The sequence below is a fragment of the Homarus americanus genome, unplaced genomic scaffold, assembly GCF_018991925.1.
Source record: "Homarus americanus isolate GMGI-L3 unplaced genomic scaffold, GMGI_Hamer_2.0 scaffold47967, whole genome shotgun sequence".
Taxonomy (NCBI): domain Eukaryota; kingdom Metazoa; phylum Arthropoda; class Malacostraca; order Decapoda; family Nephropidae; genus Homarus; species Homarus americanus.
Genome location: NW_024731965.1, coordinates 1,905,813 through 1,933,512, shown reverse-complemented (window position 1 = coordinate 1,933,512; position 27,700 = coordinate 1,905,813). Strand labels below are relative to the sequence as shown.

At 46.2% G+C, this 27,700-nt stretch overlaps 1 protein-coding gene across 2 annotated transcripts in view; it reads right to left on the bottom strand.

Moving 5' to 3' along the window:
• The window catches only part of LOC121868118 (microtubule-associated serine/threonine-protein kinase 3-like), an 87,583-nt gene extending 64,206 nt beyond the window's left edge, over nucleotides 1–23,377 (bottom strand). The window contains exon 1 of one of the 2 annotated variants that reach the window (XM_042368410.1): nucleotides 23,156–23,377. In XM_042368410.1, the coding sequence (XP_042224344.1) occupies nucleotides 23,156–23,212 (57 nt within the window). In that variant the 5' untranslated portion in view covers nucleotides 23,213–23,377. Of the gene's footprint in view, nucleotides 1–8,199; nucleotides 8,219–23,155 lie in introns of those variants that run through there. The other variant, XM_042368412.1, reaches the window with a different exon arrangement.
• Between the last annotated feature and the right edge of the window lie 4,323 nt (nucleotides 23,378–27,700).

Genomic DNA, 27,700 nt, shown 5'->3' with positions numbered 1-27,700 from the left:
TCTAACACCCCCACACACCTCCCTAACACACCCCACACCTCCCAACACCCCCACACACACACCTCCCCACACACCTCCCTAACACCCCACACACCTCCTACACACCCCACACACACCCACACACCTCCCCACACCCCACACACACCTCTAACACCCCACACACCTCCCCTAACACACCCCACACACCTCTAACACCTCCCCCAACACCCCCACACACCTCCCAACACCACACACCACCAACACCCCACACACCCCACCCACACACCTCCCAACAGACCCCACACACCTCCCCAACACCCCACACACCTCCCCACACACACCCCCACACACCTCCCTAACACCCCACACCTCCCACACAACCCCACACACCTCCCACACACCCCACACACCTCCCCACACCCCCCACACACCTCCCTAACACCCCCCACACACCTTACCACCCCACACACCCTCCTAACACCCCCTACACACCCCTAACACCCCCACACACCTCCCCACACACCCTTCTACATTACCATCCTTCTCCACTAACATACAAGCCTTTGAGAGCTGTGTACTTTATATATAATATACACAGGTGTTCCTCTTACCTGTTGGGGGTTCTAATTAGTGACACGGAGAAGGAGCCCTGCTACTGCTCTTACACAACCTTCCACCTCTAGCTGAGTAAGATGTAAGGATGATTGACAGAAACGGTGATGAAGATGAGGGGGGAATAAGGAGGAAGAAGGAGAATGGCGAGGGAGGAGGAATGGCGAAGTAAAGATGGAATGGCGAGGTAAAGATGGAATGAGGTAGAGGTAGGAAGGGTTGTAGAAAGGAGCCCTGAGGGTGATGGTAGGTGCCAGACAGGATTAACTGGGAGTGCCCAAGGACGACCCCCCCCACCCTCATGTGCCCTATCCCTCCTCCTGCCTATCCATCCATCCATCCACCCCTCACTCATTCCTCACCGTACAAACACCCCCTCCCCCCCCACACCACACCCCTCCCTCCCCCCCCCAACCTCCTCCTCCCCATCCCCACACCACACAACCTCCCTCCCATCCCCACCAACCTCCTCCCCCATCCCCACACCACAACCTCCCTCCCATCCCCATCCCACACCTCCTCCTCCTTCCCCACACCCTCCTCCCCATCCCCCACCTAACCTCCTCATCATCCCCCACACCTACTCCAAGCTCTGACTGGGACGAGAGCTGCTGTTCGTGACTGGAGTCTTATTTATGAAGAAAAACTAAAATCCGCCCGCCGGACATGTTTGTAGACGACGCCATTTAGTATGACGTCATTAGAGCTTCACAACTCCGCCACCAGAGGACAGAACCCGACCAATGTCTCTTGATATTTACATCTGAGTTAAATACCATTATACGTATAGCTAAAGGTATATATGTTTACCTATATACACAAGCTTCCACATACGGCAGACACACACCAGCCGACTTGATTTATACACCAAGACTTCAAACAAATACAAAGTACTATACTATACGACACTACATGACACTATACCCACATTACACGAGACTATACAACACTACACCACACCCACATTCAACACTACACTACACAAAACATACGGAAGTGTGTACCGGTTTGTGAAGGCAGAATGATACCGGTATGTACATTAAGAATAATTTATAACATGGGGCTGACTCATCGACATACCTGAGTGATAAATCTCCACGTACTGTTACAGTGAGTCAGGGAAGTTGATGTTAGGCACGTGTCTCAGATCTGGGGAATGTCTCTCAGATTTTTTTTGTGGGGTGTCTCAGATTTTTTTTTTTTCAGGGGGAGAGCTACTCGGGCTTTTGTGGGGTGTCTCAGATTTTGGGAGTGTGTGTCTCAACAACACTACTTTCCCCGTGTCACAACACCGACAAAGGCATCAATAACAGCTATCTGCAACACCATGCTTATCAACAACAGTAGAGGGGACAACGACACCAGCACCACCCCTAACAATGGACTGAATACCTGGAGAAACGCGTTAGAGCAGTTACATAATGCAGTCAGTCTCACACAGCCACCTCCTTGTATATCAATGACTTACAATAATAAACACAGGTATTACGACGTTTTTTCCTCGATATGAAAGAGAGAATGTTGCGACGGCGTGTGCGGGGAAGAGTGAGGAGGGGGGAGGGGGTTCGTGGGGACGGTGTGGATGACTCAGAGTGGGCCGCGTTCGTTCCCTTCCACCTTTTACCACCACCTCATCGTCCACCTGCATCACCTACCAGCCCCTCATCCACCTTTATCACCCAACACTCGTCTAACGCTGACTCAATCGTCTCCTTCAAGCATTCGAGGTCCTCCCTTGTCGAGGTCCATGTACTTCCATCTTTCAAAAGCCTTCAGTGCCTTGACTTCATCCACCTAACACACCTCACACCTTCCCTCCATCCTTATCAGCATCCAAGACCTTCCTTCCCTCCCTCCCAGCACAAGACCCTACATCACTCCGTCTTTCCCAGCATCCAAAACTTTCCCGCCCTCTCTCCTAGTCATTCAAGACCTTCCCTCCTCCCTTCCAGTACTCAAACCCTTCCCTCCCTGCACTCTACACCCACCCACCCTCCCTCCCTATCACGGGTGTTAATCTAAGATCGACAGCAACCCTCCCTTACCACACACAGGTGGACGGCATCTCAAAACACTAACTCAATCACACAGTATACACACAGTCTTACAGCCACACCAACCAACACTGTCTGCTCTTGGTAGCGATTCATTCCTCCCCCGACACACCTGCGAAGAGGGGTGTGGAGTGCTGTACTTCCCTCCTGCCTCGTCACACCTGCGAGGATAAAGTAGGATGTGATAGGGCGTGTGGGTACTTAAATCACAGTGAGGGACGGAGCCAGACCAGCCACACACACACACACCTGGTCGCGGCAGGATAAAGGGAAGCTTGAAGCACCTCACCACTTCCCCTGCCAACACCACCCCTCACCCCTCCACGCCATCCCAAAATAATAAAAATAAAAAGTAAAGTGGCCTCGTAAACTTGTTATGGTATTGCGCACTCGTAGTAAATGTATTTCAGTAAGCGGTGTGTTGCATGGCGGCTATCCACAAGGAATGGTGAATACTGTATGGTGTTGTAGTGATTATGAGAGGCAATAAAAGGAGGAGGAGAGAGAGAAGGAGAGAGATGGGGAAAGGAGGGGGTGGTGGAGGAGGAGCCTCGCCTCAGCAGCCGCACCCAGAGACAAGTCAGACCTGCACAACCTCAATAATGTCTGGTTCAACTGACCACCTTTACACACCCACACCACCTCCCCCCCCTCCACCCATACTCACACCCACACTACCTCCTTTCTCTTCCACCCACATCACCTCATCCTCTTCTTCCTCACACATGCAAACTTCCTCCCTTCTCTTCACGCCCACACCCTCCTCCACCCACCTCACAACCCACACCTCCTCCACCCACCTCACAACCCACACCTCCTACACCCACCTCACCACACTCCTGTAACACATACCAAGCACGATCTCCTCTCCGATTGGCTCCTGGTTATACACTCCATAACAAGCTCTGTGTGTGTGTGTTGGAGGGCAGCCACTGACCGAATACGACACCTCATCTATATGACAAGCCCCTGTAAACACACTAGTGAAGGGGACTGTACCTAGGCTATATGACGAGCCTCTGTAAACGCACTAGTGAAGGGGACTGCACCTAGGCTATATGACGAGCCTCTGTAAACGCACTAGTGAAGGGGACTGTACCTGGGCTATATGACGAACCCCTGTAAACGCACTAGTGAAGGAAACTATACGTCTCTCTGGGCGACATAAACACCGGGAAACGTTCATAAGCCAACGTTTTAGACCTTCCACAACGTTTACATGACATAAGGTGGAGGATGTGTGATGACGAGGGCGACAAGTGTGTGACGTGGGAAAGATATCAAGAGGGAGTTCCCAGAGCTGGTACGTGTGTATGGGTGTGTGTAGTTTTATGACTGTTTAAGTGTGTAGGTTTATGACTGTGTAAGTGTGTAGGTTTATGACTGTGTGTAAGTGTGTAGGTTTATGACTGTGTATAAGTGTGTAGGTTTATGACTGTGTATAAGTGTGTAGGTTTATGACTGTGTGTAAGTGTGTAGGTTTATGACTGTGTGTAAGTGTGTAGGTTTATGACTGTGTAAGTGTGTAGGTTTATGACTGTGTATAAGTGTGGAGGTTTATGACTGTGTATAAGTGTGGAGGTTTATGACTGTGTGTAAGTGTGTAGGTTTATGATTGTGTGTAAGTGTGTAGGTTTATGACTGTGTCTAAGTGTGTAGGTTTATGATTGTGTGTAAGTGTGTAGGTTTATGACTGTGCATGTAAGCGTGTATGTATATTTCAACGTGTTAGTGTGTATGCGTGTTTATGGTTCAAGGTGTGTGTGTGTATGTATGTGTGTATGTGCGTGTATGTATGTATGTATGTATGTGTGTGTGTGTGTGTGTGTGTTGTGCGTGTATGTATGTATGTATGTATGTGTGTGTGTGTGTGTGTGTGTTTCCATGTGCAAATGTGTAAGCGAGAGTTCATAGTGTGTACGCTTATGCTACTATGTGTAAGTGAATGGGTATGTATGTATGTATGTATGTATGTATGTATGTATGTATGTATGTATGTATGTGTGTGTGTGTGTTTATACCTTACGAGGAAGCGTGGCTAACTAAATGCATTGGCATGTCCGTTTATGCTCGTATTTGTAATTGCAAATGTATGTTCATATGAGGTGACCGTTCTTATTAGTATGTGTGAACAGAGAGAGAGAGAGAGAGAGAGAGAGAGAGAGAGAGAGAGAGAGAGAGAAATGAGGTGAATAATTGAAGCAGATAGACAGGTGAGAGACAGGCAGGTAGAGAGCATGACTCATAGCCTCCTGAAGGGGGCAAGTAAGCCAACCCACACTATCCTCTCCTCGCTCGCCTTCCGCTGCCCACACCCCCACAAACATGATTACAAATAAATAAAATCACAGTGGAAAAAAGTTAAGCAGTCAGTACCGTAAAAAAGTCATGGGAAAAAAAAAATTAAAATCTTGTTACACTTTATATTTAATGATGACTTAAGGGGGAGAAATCTAGAGCCTTTCTCTTTGGTAGGTACAAGAGAACATGAACCAGATCTAGTGATACCTATTATTGTACGTGGTTCATTGTTACTACCACCATTATCACGGTTCTACCCACACCATCACCACCACCACCTTAATATTAGCAACTACCACCACCACCACAATCCATCACCCACCCCAAGTATCTACCACCATTATAGTCAACCACCATCTACTATTAACCACAACTCAAGTACACAATACACAGGTGACGAGAGACTGTCAACATGATCAATCAGGCATAAGGTGGCTTCTCCCCTCCCCCCCACCAAAAAGACAAAAACGCCCACCAGCCAGCCCGCCCATAAGCTGAGGCGACTCTGCCTCCATCCAGCCTCCAGCCCGCCCACACGCCCGCATGAATCATCGTAACTCGTCAATCTCAAAAATACACGCAGGGGAGGGAAAGGGAGGGAGGAGGAAAGAGGGAGGAAGGAGGAAGGAAGGGAAGTGGGGAAGGAAGAGGAGAGTGATGACATGTGGATGATCAAGATATAATTCTCAGTCTCTCTTGGTGTGGAGAGAGAGAGAGAGACGTGAGCTGGAATACAGAAAACCATTGGGTGCGGCAGTGTTCGCGCCGCCCCATGATTCTGTATTCTGCTCCACCTCAGCCCAACCAGGGCCGGGGAGGAGGAAGGGAAAGGGGGAGGAGGAAGAGCAGTATAGGAAGGGGTTGAGACATGATGGAAGAGAAGGAGGAAGGGGGGTGAGGGGCGGAGATCATGCAGGGAAAGGACTTGGAGATGGGGGGATGGAGGGGTGGTTGGGGGGTGGGGGTACAGGTCACCGCCACATCCGCCGCCGCCGCCAACAATGAGGCCGCTTCCTCAACTTGTTGCTCCTAACACACACACACACACACACACACACACACACACAACGTGTTCTTACTCAACATTCTCGAGAAAAAAAAATAAGTATCCAACAAGAGAAATAAATTGGCCTCATATAAGAGAAGACCCGACAAGAGAAGATCAACTCCAGAGGAAATAAAGTGAATTTGACCATATAGAAATGTTCTAATCTACCAGACTATAGGTAGCCATACGGAGCGACACCTACACCCGCGTCTATAAACTCCTACTTAAACCTCTATAATCATTTCTTTTATAACCATAGTGGAGATTAGATCTTTACAACCGGTAAGAATATTACGTTTGTCACATTTTTTTTTTTACCTAACTCACACAAAAAAAAGCGGTCGTAACTCTTGACAAAAATGGTGTACACGAAATGGGTAGACCACATGCACACCAACACCTGCTGGTCACTCGGGCCATGTTTGGGAGGCCACGGCTACAACCCAACCATGGCCCGCCAGCACAGGCAATTTACCCACTGGGATAATGATGAGCACCTGGGGTAACCTTATGAGTCACCTGGTATCATTATGAACATCTGTGAGTCACCTGGTATCATTATGAGCATCTGTGAGTCACCTGGTATCATTATGAACATCTGTGAGTCACCTGGTATCATTATGAACACCTGTGAGTCACCTGGTATCATTATGAACACCTGGGGGTCACCTGGAAACACAATGAACACCTGGGGATCACCTGGAAACACAATGAACACCTGGGAGTTCCTATGGTGCCCCCTGTGAGAGACCTGGCACCATTGTGAACACCTGCGGGGGCATCTGGACTCATTGTAAATACCTGAAGCCTAAGTGTTGATTACCCTGGCATCCCTCTGTTGACTAAACCCTAATCTCAGGTGAACTGCTCAGGTGCGTGTGAGTGGGTTCGATGCACGCTACGGGTATATATATATACATTATGTTGACTAGTGACAATATCGCCATTACACACACACAGGGACAGTACACGCCTTCACGACTTGATGTAGGGTGTTGGGTAGGAGGGGTGAGGAGGAAAGGGAAAGGGAAAGACGGGGAGAGGTCAAGGGAAATGAGGGTGGAAGGGGGAGGGGTAAGGGTGAGTAAGGGAGAGGGGGTTAAGAACTACTCCCTCGGTGAACTACTTCGTTGGATGCGTGTTGACCTGAATTGTTTAAATCTATCTCGTAAATGTAGTGGTCGTGTTGTATTAGGTTAGGTTAGGTTAAGTTAGGTTAGGATAGGTTAGGTTAGGTTAAGTTACGATAGGTTAGGATAGGTTAGGTTAAGTTAGGATAGGTTAGGTTAAGTTACGATAGGTTAGGTTAGGTTAGATTAGGATAGGACAGGTTAGGTTAGATTAGGTTACGAATTATTGACATTTTGGGTCGAGGTGTGTGTGTGTGTGTGTGTGTAGTGTGTGCGTGTAGTGTGTGTGTGTGTGTGTAGTGTGTGTGTGTGTGGACTGCTCACATCAGGCAACTCCTCAGTGACTAAACAAACAGCAGGGGGGGGGGGGGGGTGGTAGGCCATGACTAGTACACAGTGTGGCAGTGTTGACTGGCGTTACCACACCTTGGCTCTGGGGAGGATGTGGTCATGATACACAACTCTGGCCACGAGGAAAACACTTAACCTAACCTAACCACGCAAACACTTACACACACGCCTACTCTAACGCACACAGCCACACAAACACTAACGCACACACGCCTACTCTAACGCACACAGCCACATAAACTAACGCACACACGCCTACACTAACACACACACACACACGCCTACACTAACGCACACAGCCACACACACCCACCAACGCAATCACCAACACACAAACTCTACCTACCAACGCACTTTACACAGGCCACACTACTTCAGGAAAATACATTATGAAACACTATAAACTGTACTATACTTACCCATAATAAAGATAAATACTACTCAAGTTAGGGACATATCTACAATGTAACGTAACATACATTTCTATAACACCATTAATTAACACACGTGGACAGGTAAGCCAACAGGTGAGCAGCAAAGAGAAGTAAAACTATATACATCAGGTGTAGGAATTTATCTCTGGTTTTTTTTTTAAAGTTTGACCCAAAGGTTGTGTTGTTGATAGTGACCAGCCAAGGCTATCTACAAGTATTCGTATATTTTCACCAAAGATTAAAAAATATATATTTCTAGTCTATATTTTACTAGTTTTCTATTACATTACCATTATTATTTTTGTTATGTGTCCAATATAATACGTTTATACAGCACTGAATTTCACAAGGATGTCGTATAGTACAGGTGAGGGGAGTCTCTTGAGGGAGGCACTGCACACTATACTGGCTGAAGTAAGGGACTCCTGACTGACTGACTGACTGACTGACTGACTGACCCACCCAACCCCACCCACCACCGAGGCGGATAAGGACGTCCCTCATTTAGTTAACTTACACCACCAATAGGAACATCCCGCGTAGTTACATATCCGTACACCTAACGACTGCGACGCTCTCATAATACGGTAGCTCAGTCTAATAGGCCTCAGTCCTGACAGGTCCCCAATCTACCCACAGTCTAGAATTGAGTCTACTATCGACTGGCGCCAAATCCCAATGCTTAGTGTAAGTTGAGGCCTGGGAACTGGGGGCCCCGAGGGGTCTAATTAGCCAACCTACCGTATGACATAACTGTGTGTGTTGACCGGGGTCCGTCGCTGACTTACCACCACCAGACACACACACGGACGGACACCCTCATGAACAGTGTATAGAGAGGTCTGACTTGCAGGGTACGGCACCAGGAGGGGGATGTGGTCACAGGTTACACATAAATACTTGAACACCTGGGCCACACACACACAACACCTGGCTCACACACACACACAACACCTGGCTCACACAACACCTGGGCCACACACACACACAACACCTGGGCCACACACACACAACACCTGGCTCACACACACACACACACAACACCTGGCTCACACAACACCTGAGAGAGTCGATGGTTGCAGAAGATACAGCCTCCAGTTCTAATAGGTTCCAAATCTATATACCCGAACCTAGCCATTAGGAACTCGGACCTATAATACGGTTAGGGTGTAATAGGTACGGTTCCATATCATCTACGGGTATAGTTGAGATTCGATTAGACAGAACTAGTAGGACTAAAGGGGGGGGATTGGAGGGGGGGATTGGAGGGGGGGCGCACATCTGACCAGTAACTTATGGAGGTTGAAGCACGACCTCGAGTAAGAAGAATCACAGGTCAAGGAAGACTAGACCATCACTATACGGTCGATTGAACAGACAAGAGAGGCCATGATGGTGAGAGCTACTGTAGTAAGAGTCAAACAAGAGACGGACACAACATTCTCTACAGCTTAACCAGTTTTGATCAATCACGGAGACCAACAATAACAACAACAGAACCAATCACTAAGACAAACAAGAACAAGTCTTCCAAATTACTCCCAGGGGTCAACAGTCTATGATCCTCGCTACTACAGGTAAGGATAAATGACAGACAGACACAACTGAGGTGAAGACGGGTAACAAAGACAGGCAGACAGACAGGCAGACAGACAGGCAGGCGACAATATAGCCCCAATATCCGTGTCGACTCACCTTATCATATATTGCCATATTAAGTCTTTTAACTCATCATATTGCTATATTAGGTGATGTGAAAAGCCGTTCATGTCGCGCCATCTAGAGGTGAGGAGGGACCTTCTCTGAGGGGGAGGGAGGGGGACCTTCTCTCACCAGGCACGAGGGAGGAAGAAGAGGGAGGGAGGGTGGACCTTCTCTCACCAGGCACGAGGGAGGGGGAAGAAGAGGGGGGGGAGGGAGGGGAAAGGTAGGGGTCACAGAATCGTCAAGTCATTTTTGTAAAGCAGATCAGAAACGAAAGTAATCCTAACCTAACCAAAAACTACCCCAAATTAGGTTGTTAATTGTTTCGTGGGTCTTTCTTTCAGGTAGTGGTACTTCTCACAACATTCCCAATCTACGGTCGTGTTCGTAGTACTTGTCCCAACATTCTACTTACCTACCCCCCCACCACCCCCTCCCTCCACCACCATCAACCATAAGTAACACACACACACACCCCACACACACACACCACAACTACCACCATCATAAACATTACGTCACCACCCCCCCCCCGGCAAGTACCACTAAATTACGTAACAACAAATCCCACACACAGACCCTCTGCCATACACAAGGGATAATTAAATAAACTTTCCAATCCTAGATATTTCATTAAGTCTTATTCTCAAGAGTTGACATAGTTACCAATATCTAGACTGACACAGCCGACATGTTTGACGGGGGGTTGGGGGTAGGGGAAGGGGGTAGAGGAAAGGGTAGGGGTAGAGGAAAGGGGAAGGGGTAAGAGGGAATCAAACCTTTCGTGGCTCCATGACTGACCTAAGTTACCTGAAGGGTGAAGAGGATAAGTCGTACTCTTATGTGGTGAAAATAATCCTGTATCCATCACCACACAGCTGACACGATAGAGACCCGAGAAGAACCTCCGTCGATACAGATTGTGAGGCAGGACCGCAAGGCTAGATTCATTTGCATAGGTGATTAAGTGATTTTTACTGCGTTTGTGTGTGTGTGTGAGAGAGAGAGAGAGAGAGAGAGAGAGAGAGAGAGAGAGAGATGGTGCGTGTGTGTGTGTAGAGATAACAATACCACAATCACCACCACAATCACACACACACACCTCCACCCCTTCCTCCCATCACCGCAACTACCCCCCTTTAACCCCTGATGTTATGAGGGGTCGATGGGATTACTGGTGCCTCGATACGGAAAAGTAAGGAGAGAAAGGGAGGAGAAGAGGGAGGGAGAGAGAGGGGGGGACAATAATAATTTCCATAAAACGAGTGCCATACAGAGGTGCCTCCATTCTAGGGGGGGAGGATGAGAAGGGAGGAATGGAAGGATGGAATAGGAGAGGAATAGGAGAGGAATAGGAAAAGCACAGAGAGAGAGGTAAGGCTGACCCCCCCCACCACAAACCCCCACAGATATACCGGGGGGGGACACACACACACCTACCCCCCACTGAACTTGCCCAATCTCGGCCCTCTCCCAGGCAGGATCTCACTTACCCACTGTACCAGAACGAGTGTGTGTGTGTGTGTGTGTGTGTGTGTGTGTGTGTTTTAAGAGGATGGTGAGGCTGGACTGGACAACAGGTTATCATTCCAGCGGGCCAGAAACATACTCAAGGCCACACACACACACACACACACAACACACACACACACACACACTAAGGGCCCCCTCCACATTACCGTACAATATTCTAGCCCACCTTGTAACCTCACCTACCGAAGTAATTACCAAGGTAAGACATTTAACATATATTTCTTTGGTTCACCTGAACAATCCCCACCATACCCCACCCCCTACCCCACCCCCACCCTCACCCCACCCCCACATTCTTCAGGTAAACCGTATAATATCCTAGTTCACCTTGTAACTTCACCTACCAAATGACCAAGGTGTGACATAAGACATTTTTTTGTCTTATAAGTCAGGTGGGGGAAGGAGGGGGAGGGAGGGGAGGAATGTTGCTAGTAGAGATAACGAGCACTTGTGTACCAGAGAGGCTAACAAGGTCATAGTAACAACCTCTACTACGCATATGACACCTCGACCCCACTCACCACACCACCCTCCTCTACCACACTCCTCCACCACACTCCTCTACCACACAATACCAAGTCCCCGGATGAGTAATGATAAGTATGGTAACTATTCCTCCTTGGTCAAGCTTTAAGTGCACGTCTATTGTTTTAAATTATAACCAATACACAAATTAAAATCCATTATGGTATTGAAATTATACTGAGACTTGACTTTACTTACACACGTTCACTTAACAACCAATTATTACCACGTTCACTTAACACCAAATTATCATAACGTTCACTTAACACAAAATAAAAGACAATATGAAAGTAAATCATTTGTTTTCTTATTAATCCATACTTTTTGTCGGATAGCTCCCTAACCTACCCCACTTCATTAGCTTTGGAACGGGAGAAGAACGGAGGCGCAGGAGGAAGGGGGGGGGGAGAGGAAGGAGGGAGAGAAGGGAGATGATGTAACAAGAGGATGTGGGAGCCAAGGGGAGGAGGAAGGGGAGATAACATTGGAAGGAGGGAGAGAAGGGGAGGTAACAATGAAGGAGTTGGGACGACGAGTCATACACAGAGGGGAGCATCACGACCATCAGTTCACCCCAACCCACCCTCCCGACCCACCCAACCCACCCTCCCGACCCACCCAACCCACCATCGCCAGCAGCAAGACAGACGGACGTACAGGAGAACATCATCAACAAATACTCACCTGTCATCGTAACAACAACACTACAATACCTGAACTCATCCACCTATTGTAAGAAAAAGACAATCAAGGTCTCTCTCTCTCTCTCTCTCTCTCTCTCTCTCTCTCTCTCAACATGACAATCTTTCAATATAAACCTTCATTAAAATAACATAACCTTGATTTAAGTTGTAATTAAAAGCCCCAATTATACATGTAAACATATCGATATATCTAACATATATAATTAACTTTAATTAATTACGCCTTGAGATAATTAAGATACGATTAATTATACTGTGAGATAATTAACATATGACAAATTATGCTGTAACTTGTATATTTCTAAAAATAAACTTCAAATAATACCCCCAAAAAAATTCAACCTTCCTCCCGTGAGTTGTCCAGTCTGGCATGGTAACCTGTAACACCTCGTCCCCAGCATGGACGGATCCAAGTGCGCATATACTGTGGGTGGGTGGGGTGTTGTGCCCGCCCACTGATACGTACGCTAATATCCTGTTCCATAAGTCCCTCCCTCCCTCCCTCCTTCATTTTTTCCTGTTCTCTCTTGCCTCATTCCCTCCCTCAACCCAACCCTTGCCTCCCCCTGTTCTCCCTTGCCTCATTCCCTCCCTCAACCCAACCCTTGCCTCCCCCTGTTCTCCCTTGCCTCATTCCCTCCCTCAATCCAACCCTTGCCTCATTCCCTCCCTCAACCTAACCCTTACCTCCTGTCTCTCCTCCAACCCTTCCCCCACCTCCCTCTCTCCACACCTCATGACACAAGACTTTAAAAATGTAATTCCGACAAACTTATCACTCGTAATTGTTGACAGAAAAGTGCCACAAAATCTCCCGTTTCCAACCCTGTCTCCCCCCCCCCCACCGTCTAAAAGTCATCTTCCAGAAATTAAATAACTTTTCGAGTGTTGTGATGGCCGCTGGAAACTGTTTTCATTGCAGTGACTTTCTTGCTGGATGTTAATTGCTTCCAGTTAAAAAATAATAATTCTACAAATAAAATGTTAAAATGTAAATAAACACAAAAACAAGAACAGTACTATATTAAGTTTAAAATGTAATTAATTAAGAAACAAAAGAGGAACAGGAATATAATAAACGAATAATGCAAAAGAAAATAAAAGAAAAATATTAAAATTAATTCACAGGAAGGACGAAAATTATTGATACAAAAAAAAAATTACACCCACACGAGGATAATAACCTAACCATCACTCAATATATCAACGGATATTTTCTTTAAGGCGACAAATTATTCATAAACAGAACAAGAGACGATGCTGGTAGGTGTGTAGGTTGGGTGGGTCTTAAAACACACGATTCCTCAAAACATCCCACCGATGGTAACAGGGGGATATTTACACACACAGTATATATCAGGAATAAAATGATCAGCATAGTGACCTTCAACGCTGTAATACTCTGTACAACATAAAGTCAACAAGGAAGAATAGGATGGTGGCTTCTTGAATAATGCATACAACCGCAGCGGCCACACAACCGGAGCAGCCACCCGCCACATATTGAACACTGCAGCCAGCCAGCGCCGCAGCTCTCAGGGACAACTAGACGCAGGAACACTAGTCCAGGCATTTTAGCAACACTTGTGGGGGGGTGGCAGCTGGAATCTAATGCTGGTTTAATCACAAGATTCTCAACATTTGCTGCTACGGTATTACACTTTTTAAGACAGTTCCACCACTCTCTCTCTCTCTCCTGCCTTATATTCTCCACAACATAGCGAGTTATTTTCACTCGCCATAAAATACTCTGAATGGCTCTTGTTAGGAAGACGTTAACCAGCCAACCACGTAACAACCAACACAGACAATAACAAGCAGAATGAGTGAGGACATGAACTGAACAGGTTTTCGACCATCCAGAATATAATACCAATTCACACAGGTATTCTAAGACGTCACTTAAACTCAGGTGTGACCACGAGATTGACTCATCCCCCCACCCTCCCCAACACAGTGACAAACAAGCTGGTAAACCACAACATAAACGACTATCACAAGGTCAGGCTATGCTCGGCGGGTTGGGTCAACTTGAATACCTTAAATAATATAACGTTTTTAATAATTCCAGGAGAAGCAAGAGTCGGGGGGCGATACTGGGGGGAGGAGAAGCAAGAGTCGGGGGGCGATACTGGGGGGAGGAGGTACTCTGGGGTGGGTAGATGGGGGGTACTGGGAGTGGGTGGGGAAGTACTGGGAGTGGGTGGATGGGGTGCTGGGGAGTGGGTGGATGGGGGTGCTGGGGTGGGTGGATGGGGGTGGGGTGGGTGGATGGGTGCTGGGGTGGGTGGATGGGGTGCTGGGTGGGTGGATGGGTGCTGGGTTGGGTGGATGGTGCTGGGGTGGATGGGTTGCTGGGTTGGGTGGATGGGTTGCTGGGTGGATGGGGTGCTGGATTGGGTGGGTTGCTGGGGTGGGTGGGGTGCTGGGTGCTGGGTGGGTGGATGGGGTGCTGGGGTGCGTTAGATGGGGTGCTGGGGTCTGGGTGGGGGGGGTACTGGGTGGGTGGATGGGGTGCTGGATTGGGTGGATGGGGTGCTGGGGTGGGTGGATGGGGGTGCTGGGGTGGGTGGATGGGTGCTGGGGTGGGTGGATGGGGTGCTGGGGTTAGTTGGGGGTGCTGGGGTGGGTGGGTGCTGGGGTGGGGGTGCTGGGTGGGTGCGTGGGGTGCTGGGTTGGGTGGGGTGCTGGGGTGGGTGGGGGGTGCTGGGTGGGTGGGTGTTACTGGAGTGGGTAGATAGGGGGGTACTGGGAGTGGGTAGATGGGGGTACTGGTAGTGGGTAGCCCCTCTAAACTAGAAACACCTCTACTGTTCACATCATTATTCGGTTAAATCAATCTTTAAAAAAAAAAGTCAATCTAGGAACAGTATACCTAATGATACAAGTAGGCCTCAGGTGGACAGGTAACGTTCACCACCTAACACAACACTGTACTTCGCCCTTACAAGCTGACACACAGGGAGGCATGAGGTCTCTATTACGTGTGATCAGATAGTATCATTATTATTATTATTAGTAGAACATCACGGCATAACAGCTAAAAAGAACGAAGAACAATGAACAAGAGAGGCTATGTATGTATATGTGTGTGTTCGAGGGCATAGGCGTGCAAGAATCGATAAGAAACTGTTATTAGTTTTTAATACCATTAATGCTTCGTAAAATGGCCCGGCATACAAAGCGATGAAAGGCCACTCAAACACTTCCGAGGAGGGAATGGTTCGAGCGAGACAAGGACTAAGTCATCGTATTCAAGGGGTTAAGTCATCGTATTCAAGGGGTTAAGTCATCATACTGAAGGGGTTAAGCCATACTCAAGGGGTTAAGCCACCATACTGAAGGGGTTAAGTCATCATACTGAAGGGGCTAAGCCATCATACTGAAGGGGTTAAGTCATACTGAAGGGGTTAAGCCACCATACTGAAGGGGTTAAGTCATCATACTGAAGGGGTTAAGTCATCATACTCAAGGGGTTAAGCCACCATACTGAAGGGGTTAAGTCATCATACTGAAGGGGTTAAGTCATCATACTCAAGGGGTTAAGTCATCATACACACACACTGTTCAGCTCTAGGTAATCCTCATGTTGGTGTGGGGTGTAGGTAACGAGGCAGGCATATTGGGCCGGGCGGACTGAAACACGTTATAATGAAGGAGAGACATGTAGTATGGGGGAAATAGAGTGGAATAATGGTTAAGGGGAAGGAGTTAACAGGTTGGAATAATGAACGAACAGAAGCGAGAGTGGAGGAGGGTGGGGAGGGTTGGTGGGGAGGGTGGTGGGGAGGGTTGGTGGTGGGGAGGGTGGTGGTGGGAGGGGGTGGTGGTGGGGAGGAGTTGGTGGGGAGGGTGGTGGTGGGGAGGGTGGTGGTGGGGAGGGGGTGGTGGTGGGGAGGGGTTGGTGGTGAGAGAAAGGGGTTGGTGGTGGGGGAGGGGGGAAGGAGGAGGGTTTGAGGTATAGGTCAACCATTACGACACTTCACAAAATATCTCAAAGTCGTGAACAGTATATAACTTTTTTTTTTTACTTCCGGGTTGCTGTCGTGTTTGTCGTGCCGGGTGATGCAACAAAAAAAATACAAATAAATAATAATAATAATTAAATAAACGCCAATTAATATTTTCCAGTTATTTATTAGCCAACAAGAAAAATATTCCCAACATACTGTACACTGAGAAATTGTCTTAATTGTTGTTTACGAGGCAGTCATATGGTAAGCTCAAGTGGTCCTTAAACACACACACACACGCACACAGAGAGAGATTTCACAATGATGCAGTAAAACTTGACCACACTACGACGCAGATAACACTTACCACCACCAGGACGTTCTCACACTTATAGACGTTCAAGTGAAGTGACTCACACACACACACTTGTCGCTCACACTTGAACCGTCTCACACATCCACACATTCTTTTCTCATTCTTCTTTCTCACTGAGGCATCACACACACATATTGACCGCTTGGCTGAACTGCGTGTTAGTCCAGAATTCTCCAGCGGTATTTATTATTTTCACCGGATAGGAGAAACCAAACCAAACCTAACCTAACCCAACCTAACCTAACTTAACCTCAGTACCAAACCTATCCCAATAACTTACGTAGGCTGATCCAACTTAAACTTTCGAACCTAAACTACACTACTACACAAATGGGTGCAGGGACTAATTTTGTAGGGGAAGGGGTTAATTTTGTAGGGGAGGGGGCTAATTTTGTAGGGGAAGTGGGTAATTTTGTAGGGGAGGGGGCTAATTTTGTTGCTAGGGGTAGGGAGGGGCTAATTTTGTGGGGGTAGGGGAGGGAGTAATTTATGGGGAGGAGTAATTTTGTAGGGGAGTGGGGAGGGCTAATTTTGTAGGGGAGGCGGTAATTTTACCAGGAAGGGGGCTAATTTGTAGGAGGCTTCGGGAGGATGCAATCACCATACTCTTATTTTCACACGTCACAGGTGGTGCTGGTCACGTGTCTGGCCAGCACGTGCACACCAAGTTTATAAACCACTAGTTGTTGTTGTCATCCAGCAGTGAGGTGGAAGGGGTGGGAAGGAGGGGGTGGGTGGGAAGGAGGGAGAGGGAGAGAGAGGGAAGGAGGGAGAGAGGGAAGAAGTATATAATTCCCAAGCTGACTCTCAATATAGCAATATGTCACACGGTCTCTCTCTCTTAAATCCACCTAAAATGTATTCAGCGTTTGAAGATGTGAACACGAGGAGCCAGAGGGTGTGACCAACCAGGTGTGTCCCAGGAGGCGAGGTTGGCTCTCCCTCAAGTGCCTTGACTGTGACCATGCTGGGACTCACTCCACCAAACGTGCCACCAAAATCTTGCTCAACATTTTAACACAAATATTATTATCACCTGTGGCTTTAACCTTCCCACGTGGTAGATTATTACAGGTGATGCGGTCAAGCTTTTGTCATCAACGTTTAACAATAATAACTATCATAGCATTTAATTTAAGAAGAAACACGTGTCTAAGTTTTATAAATCTCGTAACTATACATATGTGAATAAGGGTGATTATAATACCTGTAAGTAATGATTCTCTGTTGTAACTAGGCAGTTAAAGTGTCCTCACGTGTGGGCTGGGTCATCTGTTTTTCCAGCTGTGACAATGTATATTAAAGTTTATTATCTGTCTACGTCACTCAGTAGAGTCTACGCAGTAACTACCATCTGTAAAAGGCATCATCAGTCTTATAACAATTCTAGTATGTGTTCCGTCTACCCTAGTCCACTCCCCATACTTTCTGGATTACAGTACAGAACTCTCTGGCATAGTATATAGATGAGATCATGAGAGGAGTGCGGGACCAAAATATTTAGTGCGGTGGGTGTAAGGGGACAGCGTGCAGGAGCAGGTCTACCTGGCAGGGTGGACACAAGCACCACCACACACACGGTCCTCAAACACAGATACGGCGGAGACGCGGGTCATTCACCTCTCCCTCTCTCGTGCCGGCTGTTACTCAACTGTAACGACCCAAGAGGAGGATGCAGCACAAATTCTGCTCAATAACCACGAGGAAGATTTCCTTTAACGTAAACCGATGCATTGTTACAACGCCACAGTCAGCAAGTCGTAAAGCTTAACCCGCCAACTGGGGCGATGCCAACGAGCTCCTTCCTCATGAAGAAACCTCCAAATGTTTCACTGTTATAAAGTTGTTTTGTGTGTGTGTAATAGGCGAGAGTGGGGAGGGACTATAGCTAACAGGATGACCCAGGTATAAGACCCTCGCTCTGCACCTGGCCCCTAAAAACACACTCACAGTAACTTTTCCACGCGCAAAATGCTAAATTTACCATAAAGTTATAATCCTGGCTGCGACGCACTAATGGTTTGTGTACGTAAATGATTCATCCAACTTCACATCAGACATCTTAATAGATATATTTTTGTTTACTTTAACAACTAAAGATGGGTGTAGCAGCTGTGTGTGTGAGAGAGAGAGAGATCAGACTCCCTGCCCCCCACAGCAACTAGCATGTACTGTATAATCAGGGAGCGAAAGGTAAGTCCCAGATATCTATAACAGTAGATAATGGTATAAAAGTTTCACATTGAGCTATTTCAACCTTTAACTTAATCAGCTTAATGTGACACGGCGATATAAACCAGCAGTGAAGTTTAGTAGAGCTGTAATGCAACACAACCTGAGATATTTTAGGTGGTAAAAATAATGGTGAAATGCCCACACACTCGTGAAACTATACTTTGACTTATTGACAGGACACACACACACACACACACGCTGTCATAGCCTCCAATCAAGCAACTTGACACCAATGACAACAGTGGCGGTCAAGAGGAGAAATCTGAGAAACCAGTTGAGGAAGTGAGTCACCACTGCTGGCCTCCCTGCCGCTGTTATCATCGTATCTCGGCTTACAGAGGTGATTATCCTGGCTAGTGAACTCTATTATAAGACGATCAGTACGGATGCTTCACACAGGAGTCAGGTTGGCTGCCAGCCCCATCTCAACATCACTGTGTAAATATACTCACAAACATTGATTTTTTATTTGGCTAAAACCTGCCAAGTGTGTTAACCTTCTGTTATGTTCAATATTTACTCAACAAGATCACCACAGATATATACACACACTAAAGTCTTTACAAACATCAAAATATAAATACAGAAAAATAGTTTATCGATAACTTAAGTAGTTTACTAAATTGCTTGTTTAAGGTGAGGAAGGGAGGTAGGGTGCCGTGAAGCATGCGTGAGCAGGAAACAGAAGGTGGGAGGGGTGGAGTCGTCACTGGAGTATTTCCTTCCCGGTTAACATTCGTCATTGGTGAGCTGTTACTCACCCCCCAAGATTGATTACTTGTCGTCACTCAATATACTGTATACGGCACTGGCCAATCCCCACCATGTCACACAGATATGGATTTCCCATATGCGGATACGTTATTTCCGTCCCGATTACGGGTGGAGTATAATTATAAAACAAAAGAAATTAATTTAAAAAAGAAGACAAATTCTTACATGAACTATGGTCTCTACGCCCAGCCCGTTAAACTGTGACAAAGACCAGTAACTCTTCTTGTGGGGATGTTAAGTGACAGGGACCGACAAACACGTCCTTCAAGAACACAGTACAAAGCCTTGGTAAGTGTGGTGCCGCCCAGCTCACTCCTGTACGCTGGCCACAACAAAACAATTAATGGTATGACAATATTTACGTAACCAATAGTGATTTACCACACTGGAACATGACGTGCACTCAATCTAAACACTGTCAGTCACATTCGTGTTATTCTCAACTGTGTGACAACCAGCAAAAGTGGAAATTCAGAGCAACAAAAACTGAGGTGTTAAAGCCGATGACGTGATTTGGACACCAAGTAGCGGCTGTTTACGTAATTCCGGTACCCTTCTGGGCATGATGTTTGGCTAAATGACTCTCATAGGTATGTGACATGATGTAACTTCCCAACCTCGCCTGCCTGGCAAACTTCCCAGATTATATTTTGCCCACACAACGTCCCCTTATGACACTGATTTATTAAGGCTTACCGCAACGCTTTACACACGGATAATGCGTCATATCTATCTGGTTAAGTGATATGGTCTAAAAATGTCCATTGTGTACAGTAACTAATGTGTAAACTGGTGTAAAACCTTCAATTATTTTGTTATATAATCCACATGTGCTATATATTTCTGTGTCGCATTATTCTGTATACTAAACCAACATTCCCTGAAGCACCCCTCAGCCTTCTAAATACCATATGTGGCTGCAACAAATTTTCAGACTATATAAACGATTTTAACTCGGCAGTATAACAAGAAGTTCTGCTGATAAAGTTAACTCGACAATTTTGGCAAGAGTTACACAGTAGGAACGAGGAGCGAAAATTTATTATCCATTTACACAGATTTTTCTTGGCATTGCGGTGGCACAGCGCAGCATTGTGTTACTTTGACGTAGAGCCATCACACGGACATGACCCCACAAGATGATGCCAGATAGCTGTCAATTGTTGTACAAATTTAGACTATAAATGACATAGAAAAAACTAAAACTATGCCAACAGAGCCTGTGATTGGTTACACTTGGCATTAATTACGACGTTAAACAGAGCACCGAAAACTCAGTCTGTCAGCGCTGGTTATTTCAACATCATTTAAATTGCATATCGGCTTGCAATTAAAATTCTCATTAACAAACAGAAATGACTTGCACGGAGCTACAGCTGGAAGAGTTAAATTTTGTATCACATTCTTCATACATTTACCGTTTATATCTTATTTCATCTGAAAATTGCGACAAAATCCCGCTGAAAAATAAAGTATCCATAAATGTTTCATATTTTTATTAATCTCGTATACAGTAAAGTTAAATTCTAATTAATTAATATATTGACGTTGAACCACTGAACGAAAACTCTACTTGGAAATTCCTAATCAGACAACAAGAGTTAGCCAACATAGCCTGCCAAATAAAATAATTCCTGAGGTACTTTTCGTTAGGTTATGTTTGTTTTAGTGATTCAACTCCTAAATGGTTCCCAAAATCGATTTTCCTTGCACTTCAGCCATGTTCACTATACGTATTAATACACACATTTGTTACCTACCACTAAAAATCCCGTTGAACAAGCAAAAACAAGACGCTGTTAAATATCGAATCAAGTAAGAATGGCAACAGAATAACTCGATATTAATTACTGCATTTACTTATTCATTGTTTGTCTTCATTCTTTCCTTAAGACGCACGTCATTATTGGCATTAAGTAATATTACCACACAGTTTAATACCTTGTTGGTTAAGTAAACTGTTGGGCAACTCACGGGTTTGACGCAAGAAGGAAATAAATGTTAATAACGTATTTCCCCATAAACACATAGTTAAGACAATAATACAGTACAGGATAATCTATATAGACCTGCAGGTATTTGTTCCTTTGTTATAAAAATAAGTAAACCAAGGAAAATGGATCATGTAGAAGGCGGAGTCACAAGTACAGTACTGTATATTATATCGAACGGTGAACGTCTAGACAAGTTAGTCGTATTGATTATAAAGTACCGAGACACTGGCTCCTGAAAAAGACAGTAAATCTTAATAATTGTAAGGTATGGTCTTATTCACCCTACCATAACCTATGTTTACAGCACGTTACCATGGACAAGGCACTTCACTCGGTGCCTCACAGACGTCAACTAAATAAAATGCATTGTTTCTAAAAATCATGGACCATAATTACTACTGTATATTAGTGTGGAAGAATATTTTTTTTGTAATATGTCATTAAGTATGCGTCGCTTTCTGAACAAATAACAATGATTTAAAATTTTTCCAACAAGAATAACACTGACTGCTAAACAATACCACCCATATATTGTGTTAACCTGCGGTACCTAATATTGTTGTCATAATACAGTCAAGGTAAATTTCCTGTGAGGTCTACACGAGATAGGGCCTAACAATGAACCATGAACTGTTAGTGTAACACAATGTTGGCATCATCAAATCACCCCCGACTTTAGTATGCCTGTGGTGGTGTAGTGAAAGGGGTAGGGCAGCAAACATGGGTCCTGTGGTGGTGTAGTGAAAGGGGTAGGGCAGCAAACATGGGTCCTGTGGTGGTGTGGTGAAAGGGGTAGGGCAGCTAACATGGGTCCTGTGGTGGTGTAGTGAAAGGGGTAGGGCAGCAAACATGGGTCCTGTGGTGGTGTAGTGAAAGGGGTAGGGCAGCAAACATGGGTCCTGTGGTGGTGTAGTGAAAGGGGTAGGGCAGCAAACATATGGGTCCTGTGGTGGTGTAGTGAAGGGTGAACCTAACATGGGTCCTGGTGGTGTAGTAGGGTAGGGCAGCAAACATGGGTCCTGTGGTGGTGTAGTGAAAGGGTAGGGCAGCAAACATGGGTCCTGTGGTGGTGTAGTGAAAGGGGGTAGGGCAGCTAACATGGGTCCTGTGGTGGTGTAGTGAAAGGGGTAGGGCAGCACCATGGGTCCTGTGGTGGTGTAGTGAAAGGGGTAGGGCAGCAAACATGGGTCCTGTGGTGGTGTAGTGAAAGGGGTAGGGCAGCTAACATGGGTCCTGTGGTGGTGTAGTGAAAGGGGTAGGGCAGCTAACATGGGTCCTGTGGTGGTGTAGTGAAGGGGGTAGGGCAGCTAACATGGGTCCTGTGGTGGTAGGGCAGCTAACAGTAGGGCAGCACCATGGGGTAGGGCAGCTAACATGGGTCCTGTGGTGTGGTAGGGCAGCACCATGGGTCCTGCTCTACCACAAACGGTTGAGAGGGGGAGACTCACCAACTTCCAGATAACCATATCCATGGTTTTGTCCTGTTTGATCCTCCTGTCTTGCATGGTGTTGTGTTATACTCACTCACACAATACACCCAAAGTCTAACATCACAAGTGTCAATTGTAAAAGTATAGGGCTAAGTGTACAACGATAGCACACAGACAAATACCAATTTTGCCTACCCATCACCGCGTGCAGCACTCACCGCGACCACAACTAAGAGGTAACTGAGTAAAGAACCAAGTTTACTGAGAATGCTGGTTGCCGCCTACTGGCAAGCGCCCAAACTGTCGTACTCAACGTAAGGAGATTATTAGATCGACATGAAATGACAGACAAATTCTAAGATTTCCACCCATGATTTCTTATCGATGATTAAACGCCCAGGGTCTGAGTTTCACATAACTCATTCCTAACACGTTCTTATTGGTACTTAATATATTTAAATCGTACGTCTGGCCACTCATTGTGTTCGGCCAGAGACTGCCTGGGCTAACATCCAAACATTTCTTATCCAATTAATCCTTGGGAATGATTAACGGCATTATTAATCAGCTCATAAAAAAGCAACATGCTTGAGGTATCTGTAACTGACAGCCTGAAATGACGTGTGTCAGCATGGTGGGTACTGACACAATCTGGGCAGCGAAAACGAACATTTAAACCGTCCACGTCACCCTACCCGCGGGAACCTTTGTCAACATGTGCGTATCCTCACTACAGTATATTGTTTTTACCCCAAAGACCAGCTAATCTCTCTAAGCCAATTTATCGTACATCTAAATAATAAAATATATTAAAGATAACTAATAATAATAACAATTAACAAAGGTAGCAATAATATTTTAATGCATAATGAAGAGGAAAATGATAATGGGTAAGGATTTATATGTATGAATGGTGGAGACATGTGGTGGGAGGGTACAGGGAAGCGAGTCATTGCAGTGTAGGAGCAGCAGTAGCACGAGAGGGTGAAAGCTGGCACACACACACACACAACCCGGGTCTGTATGTCTGTTCACTCCTCCTGGCGGTGTTTTTTCAATTTAAACAGTTTATTTAACCAGAAAAATACATATACAGAGTGGATAATATTAACATGGCTGAGCTAGTTGAGAACCTGAGCTCTCCTGTAGGTACCTGATATATATACTGTACATTTATCTCAAGGAAGTATTATGTAACATTTAGTATCATTATTATTATTATTATTATACATGCTTCTGACGCACTCCACCTCCTATCAACAGTGACGTGTCTCTTCATGTGTATTGCGAGCCAGTGTTAAGCCCCTGCCTATGTCACCCCTCCACTGTACGTGCCTGCCTCTCTCCCTCCTGGCCCTTACTCTCTGTCCCCTTCCTCCCCCCTGGTCCACTCTCCCCACCTCCCATCCCTCGCTCTCTCCCCACCTCCCATCCCTCGTTCTCTCCCCATCTCCCAGAATACCTCACTCTGCCCTCTGCTGACTTTTCACGTAAACACACTAGACTCCTCTTGTGTTTGAGGTGAGCTAAAAACTGTTAAGCCAGGAACCCAACACCCCTCCCTTCTGTCTGCCTGTCTAAATCTCTCGCCCGTGTGTCTGTCTGTCTAAATTCCTCGCCTGTGTGTATGTCTGTCTAAACTTCCACGACTGTTTCTACAAAAAGAAATATATTTAGATCAAGTTTAGGAGGTGACAACATATTATTTGGTTTGGTTACACTGTACAGGCACAGAAATGTATACTGTACTGTATTCTCAAGGGGTAACTTGTGTATTATTATTATTATTATTATTATTATTATTATTATTATTATTATTATTATTATTATTATTATTATTATTATTATTGGTATTTTTTTATTATTATTATTATTATTATTATTATACGTGTGACCGCAGCCTTTGTTAAGCGGTAACTTGCCCAGGTGGGAGGAGTGGCAGGTGATGTGTTCACCTTTACCGGATTAGGTGTTAGTTCATGCTGGAAGATCCCTCCCTCCCTCCCTCCTCCTCCACTCCTTTCCTCCTCCACTCCTTTCTTCCCTCCTACTCCACTCTTTCTTCCACTCCCGTTCCTCTCCCCATTCCTTCATTAACCTCCTGAGTCCTTCTCTCCAGTAACTTCTCTCAGTAATGGAAGGCTGACCAGTGATGTACTGCCGCACCCCCAACTACTTTCCCCTCCCTAGACTTTCACTCCCCCCAGGCCCGGGCCACACCTGCCACACTCCCCCAGGCTCGGGCCACACCTGCCACACTCCCCCAGGCTCGGGCCACATCTACCACACTCACTAATGTACTGTGGCCGAGAGAGAGAGAGAGTTCAACCTAACCTACAACACAACATATTTCGAGCCACTCTTGTCGACAATATCAGACATCCTCCTGAGCCCCAAAATGTTAGTTACCTTCCCTTGACCACACCTGTCTGTCACCACGACACGCGACGGTAAGTGCTGGCCAGGTGACAGGTGAAGCCAGGTGTGGTCGTGTGAGCTGGGGGTGGGGGAGGGGGGTAAAAATTGTGGTTGTGAAGGTGAGAATTGTGGTGATAGTGAGTGAAAATTATGATGGTGAGAGTGGGAATTGTGGTTAGTGAGAATGATAATTGTGGTGGTGAGGGTGATGAGGTGAGGCATACATGTGGTGATGACTCTTTCCCCATACGAAGACTCACTCACCACCACCACCACCACCATCACCACCATCATCATCATCATCACCATCATCACCATCACCACCACAAAGTCACCCAGTATGGCCAAATATAGTTACCAGTATGGCTAAATATTTGCAACAGTGTAGTCACAAATTCACCAATATGGCCAGACATCTTCAGAAAATAGCCAATTTGTTCATCATTATGGCCACACTTCACCATTAGGGCCACACTTCATCATTATGGCCACACTTCACCAGTATTGCCACACATTCACAATATTGCCAGATATGTTCATTCACCTATATGGCCACACCACATCAGTATGAGACAGGTGTAGTGGCCATCACCAGTAACAACAAGAGCACCGCAGTTACACTCACAGACAAGTCAAAGCTAATTGTGCAAGATCTTGGTATCATGGCCACAGTCTTGCCCGCCGGAGTACAGTTACCAACACACACACACACAACTGATGAACTAACACTGTAGCCAGAAGAGTATTGAGAAGACCCGGGATAACGTGAGGCTTCCTAATGGTCTTATATACTGTGTTTTGGTCATCACCACCTACACCGCCACCTCACCCCCCTACCCTCACCTACTGCAAGCACAACTTTTACTGCTTCACTTGGGAACGACACACAACACAACACACACAGATTGCACAGAACTAGGGTATGCAAAATCGGTGCAGGCTTCAACAAGATTGCCAAAGCGAGGTATTCACTTGTTCTGGTTTACGTGAGAATATTTTGTAAAATGTTTTTGAAGGAGACGCAAATGTGCATTACCGGAACAAGGTTGTGGCAGAGGTAGGAGACTGGGTTTTACCTCACCGATCCTTCAGTTATGTTACGTCGGTGTGGGAGGGTAACGTGGTGATGTTGATTCCATTACCTCGACCCAAACACAAGTTTTCATCAACGACGGAGGAGGAGGAGGAGGAAGACTGGGAAGAAGAAGAAGAAGAAGAAGAAGAAGAACCATACAGGAAATACCTAACCTATCCTAACCTCTGAAGACCTAAACACCGCTTTACAAACACTTTACTGGCCAAGCAAACACTCATCTTCAAGTCATTCTATCATCGCTACGTCTAAAATTATCTAATAAATTTCTTTTAATAAAAGTTAGTCTGTATATAAACATTTATTCGAAACATCTGGAAGTATTATTATTATTTTTTAGTAATTGGCTGAGAGGAAGGAGGGGGGTAGAGGAGGGAGGAGGGTAGAGAAGAGAGGGAAGGGGAGAGGAAGGGGAGGAGAGGGGAAGGGGAAGGATGACTAGAAGGGCCATATATAGTCCTCTTGTGGCAGGGGCTTCGTGTGCCTTGGTGAGAACTGAGGTGTTTATCCTTTTCACACACACACACACACACCTGTAATTATACCTGAGTCATAACAATAAACTCATTAAGCCACAATCAGGTGTTCTACTTCCTCTCCTGGACACGTGAGGGCCTCGTGACACACACACACACACTTAACATAGCAAAGGTGTGAGAAGATGACGGAGGACTTTATCACAACCCACCCACCCACCTCCACCCACCCACCCACCCACCTACCCAAGTCCCACCAGCCCACTTACTCCTCAGGTGGACTCGAGGTATAGGTGTGTCTTGGGGGAGAAGGGTCTCTATTAAGTATCTGAAGTGTGTCCCTGTTGCACTGGTCGTATATTGCAAAGGGGGTGAGGAGGAGGAGAGGGAAGAGGGGTGGGGGGTGGGTGGGGGGTGGGTGGGGGCAGGTGAGAAAGAAGGAAATGCTGAAAGCTTGTAGTGGTTGACAAGCATTCTCTGCTTGAATCCCAGGTCTTAGTGTTTACAGACAAGATTGGCACACACACACACACACACACACACACACACACACACACACACACACACACACGGGGC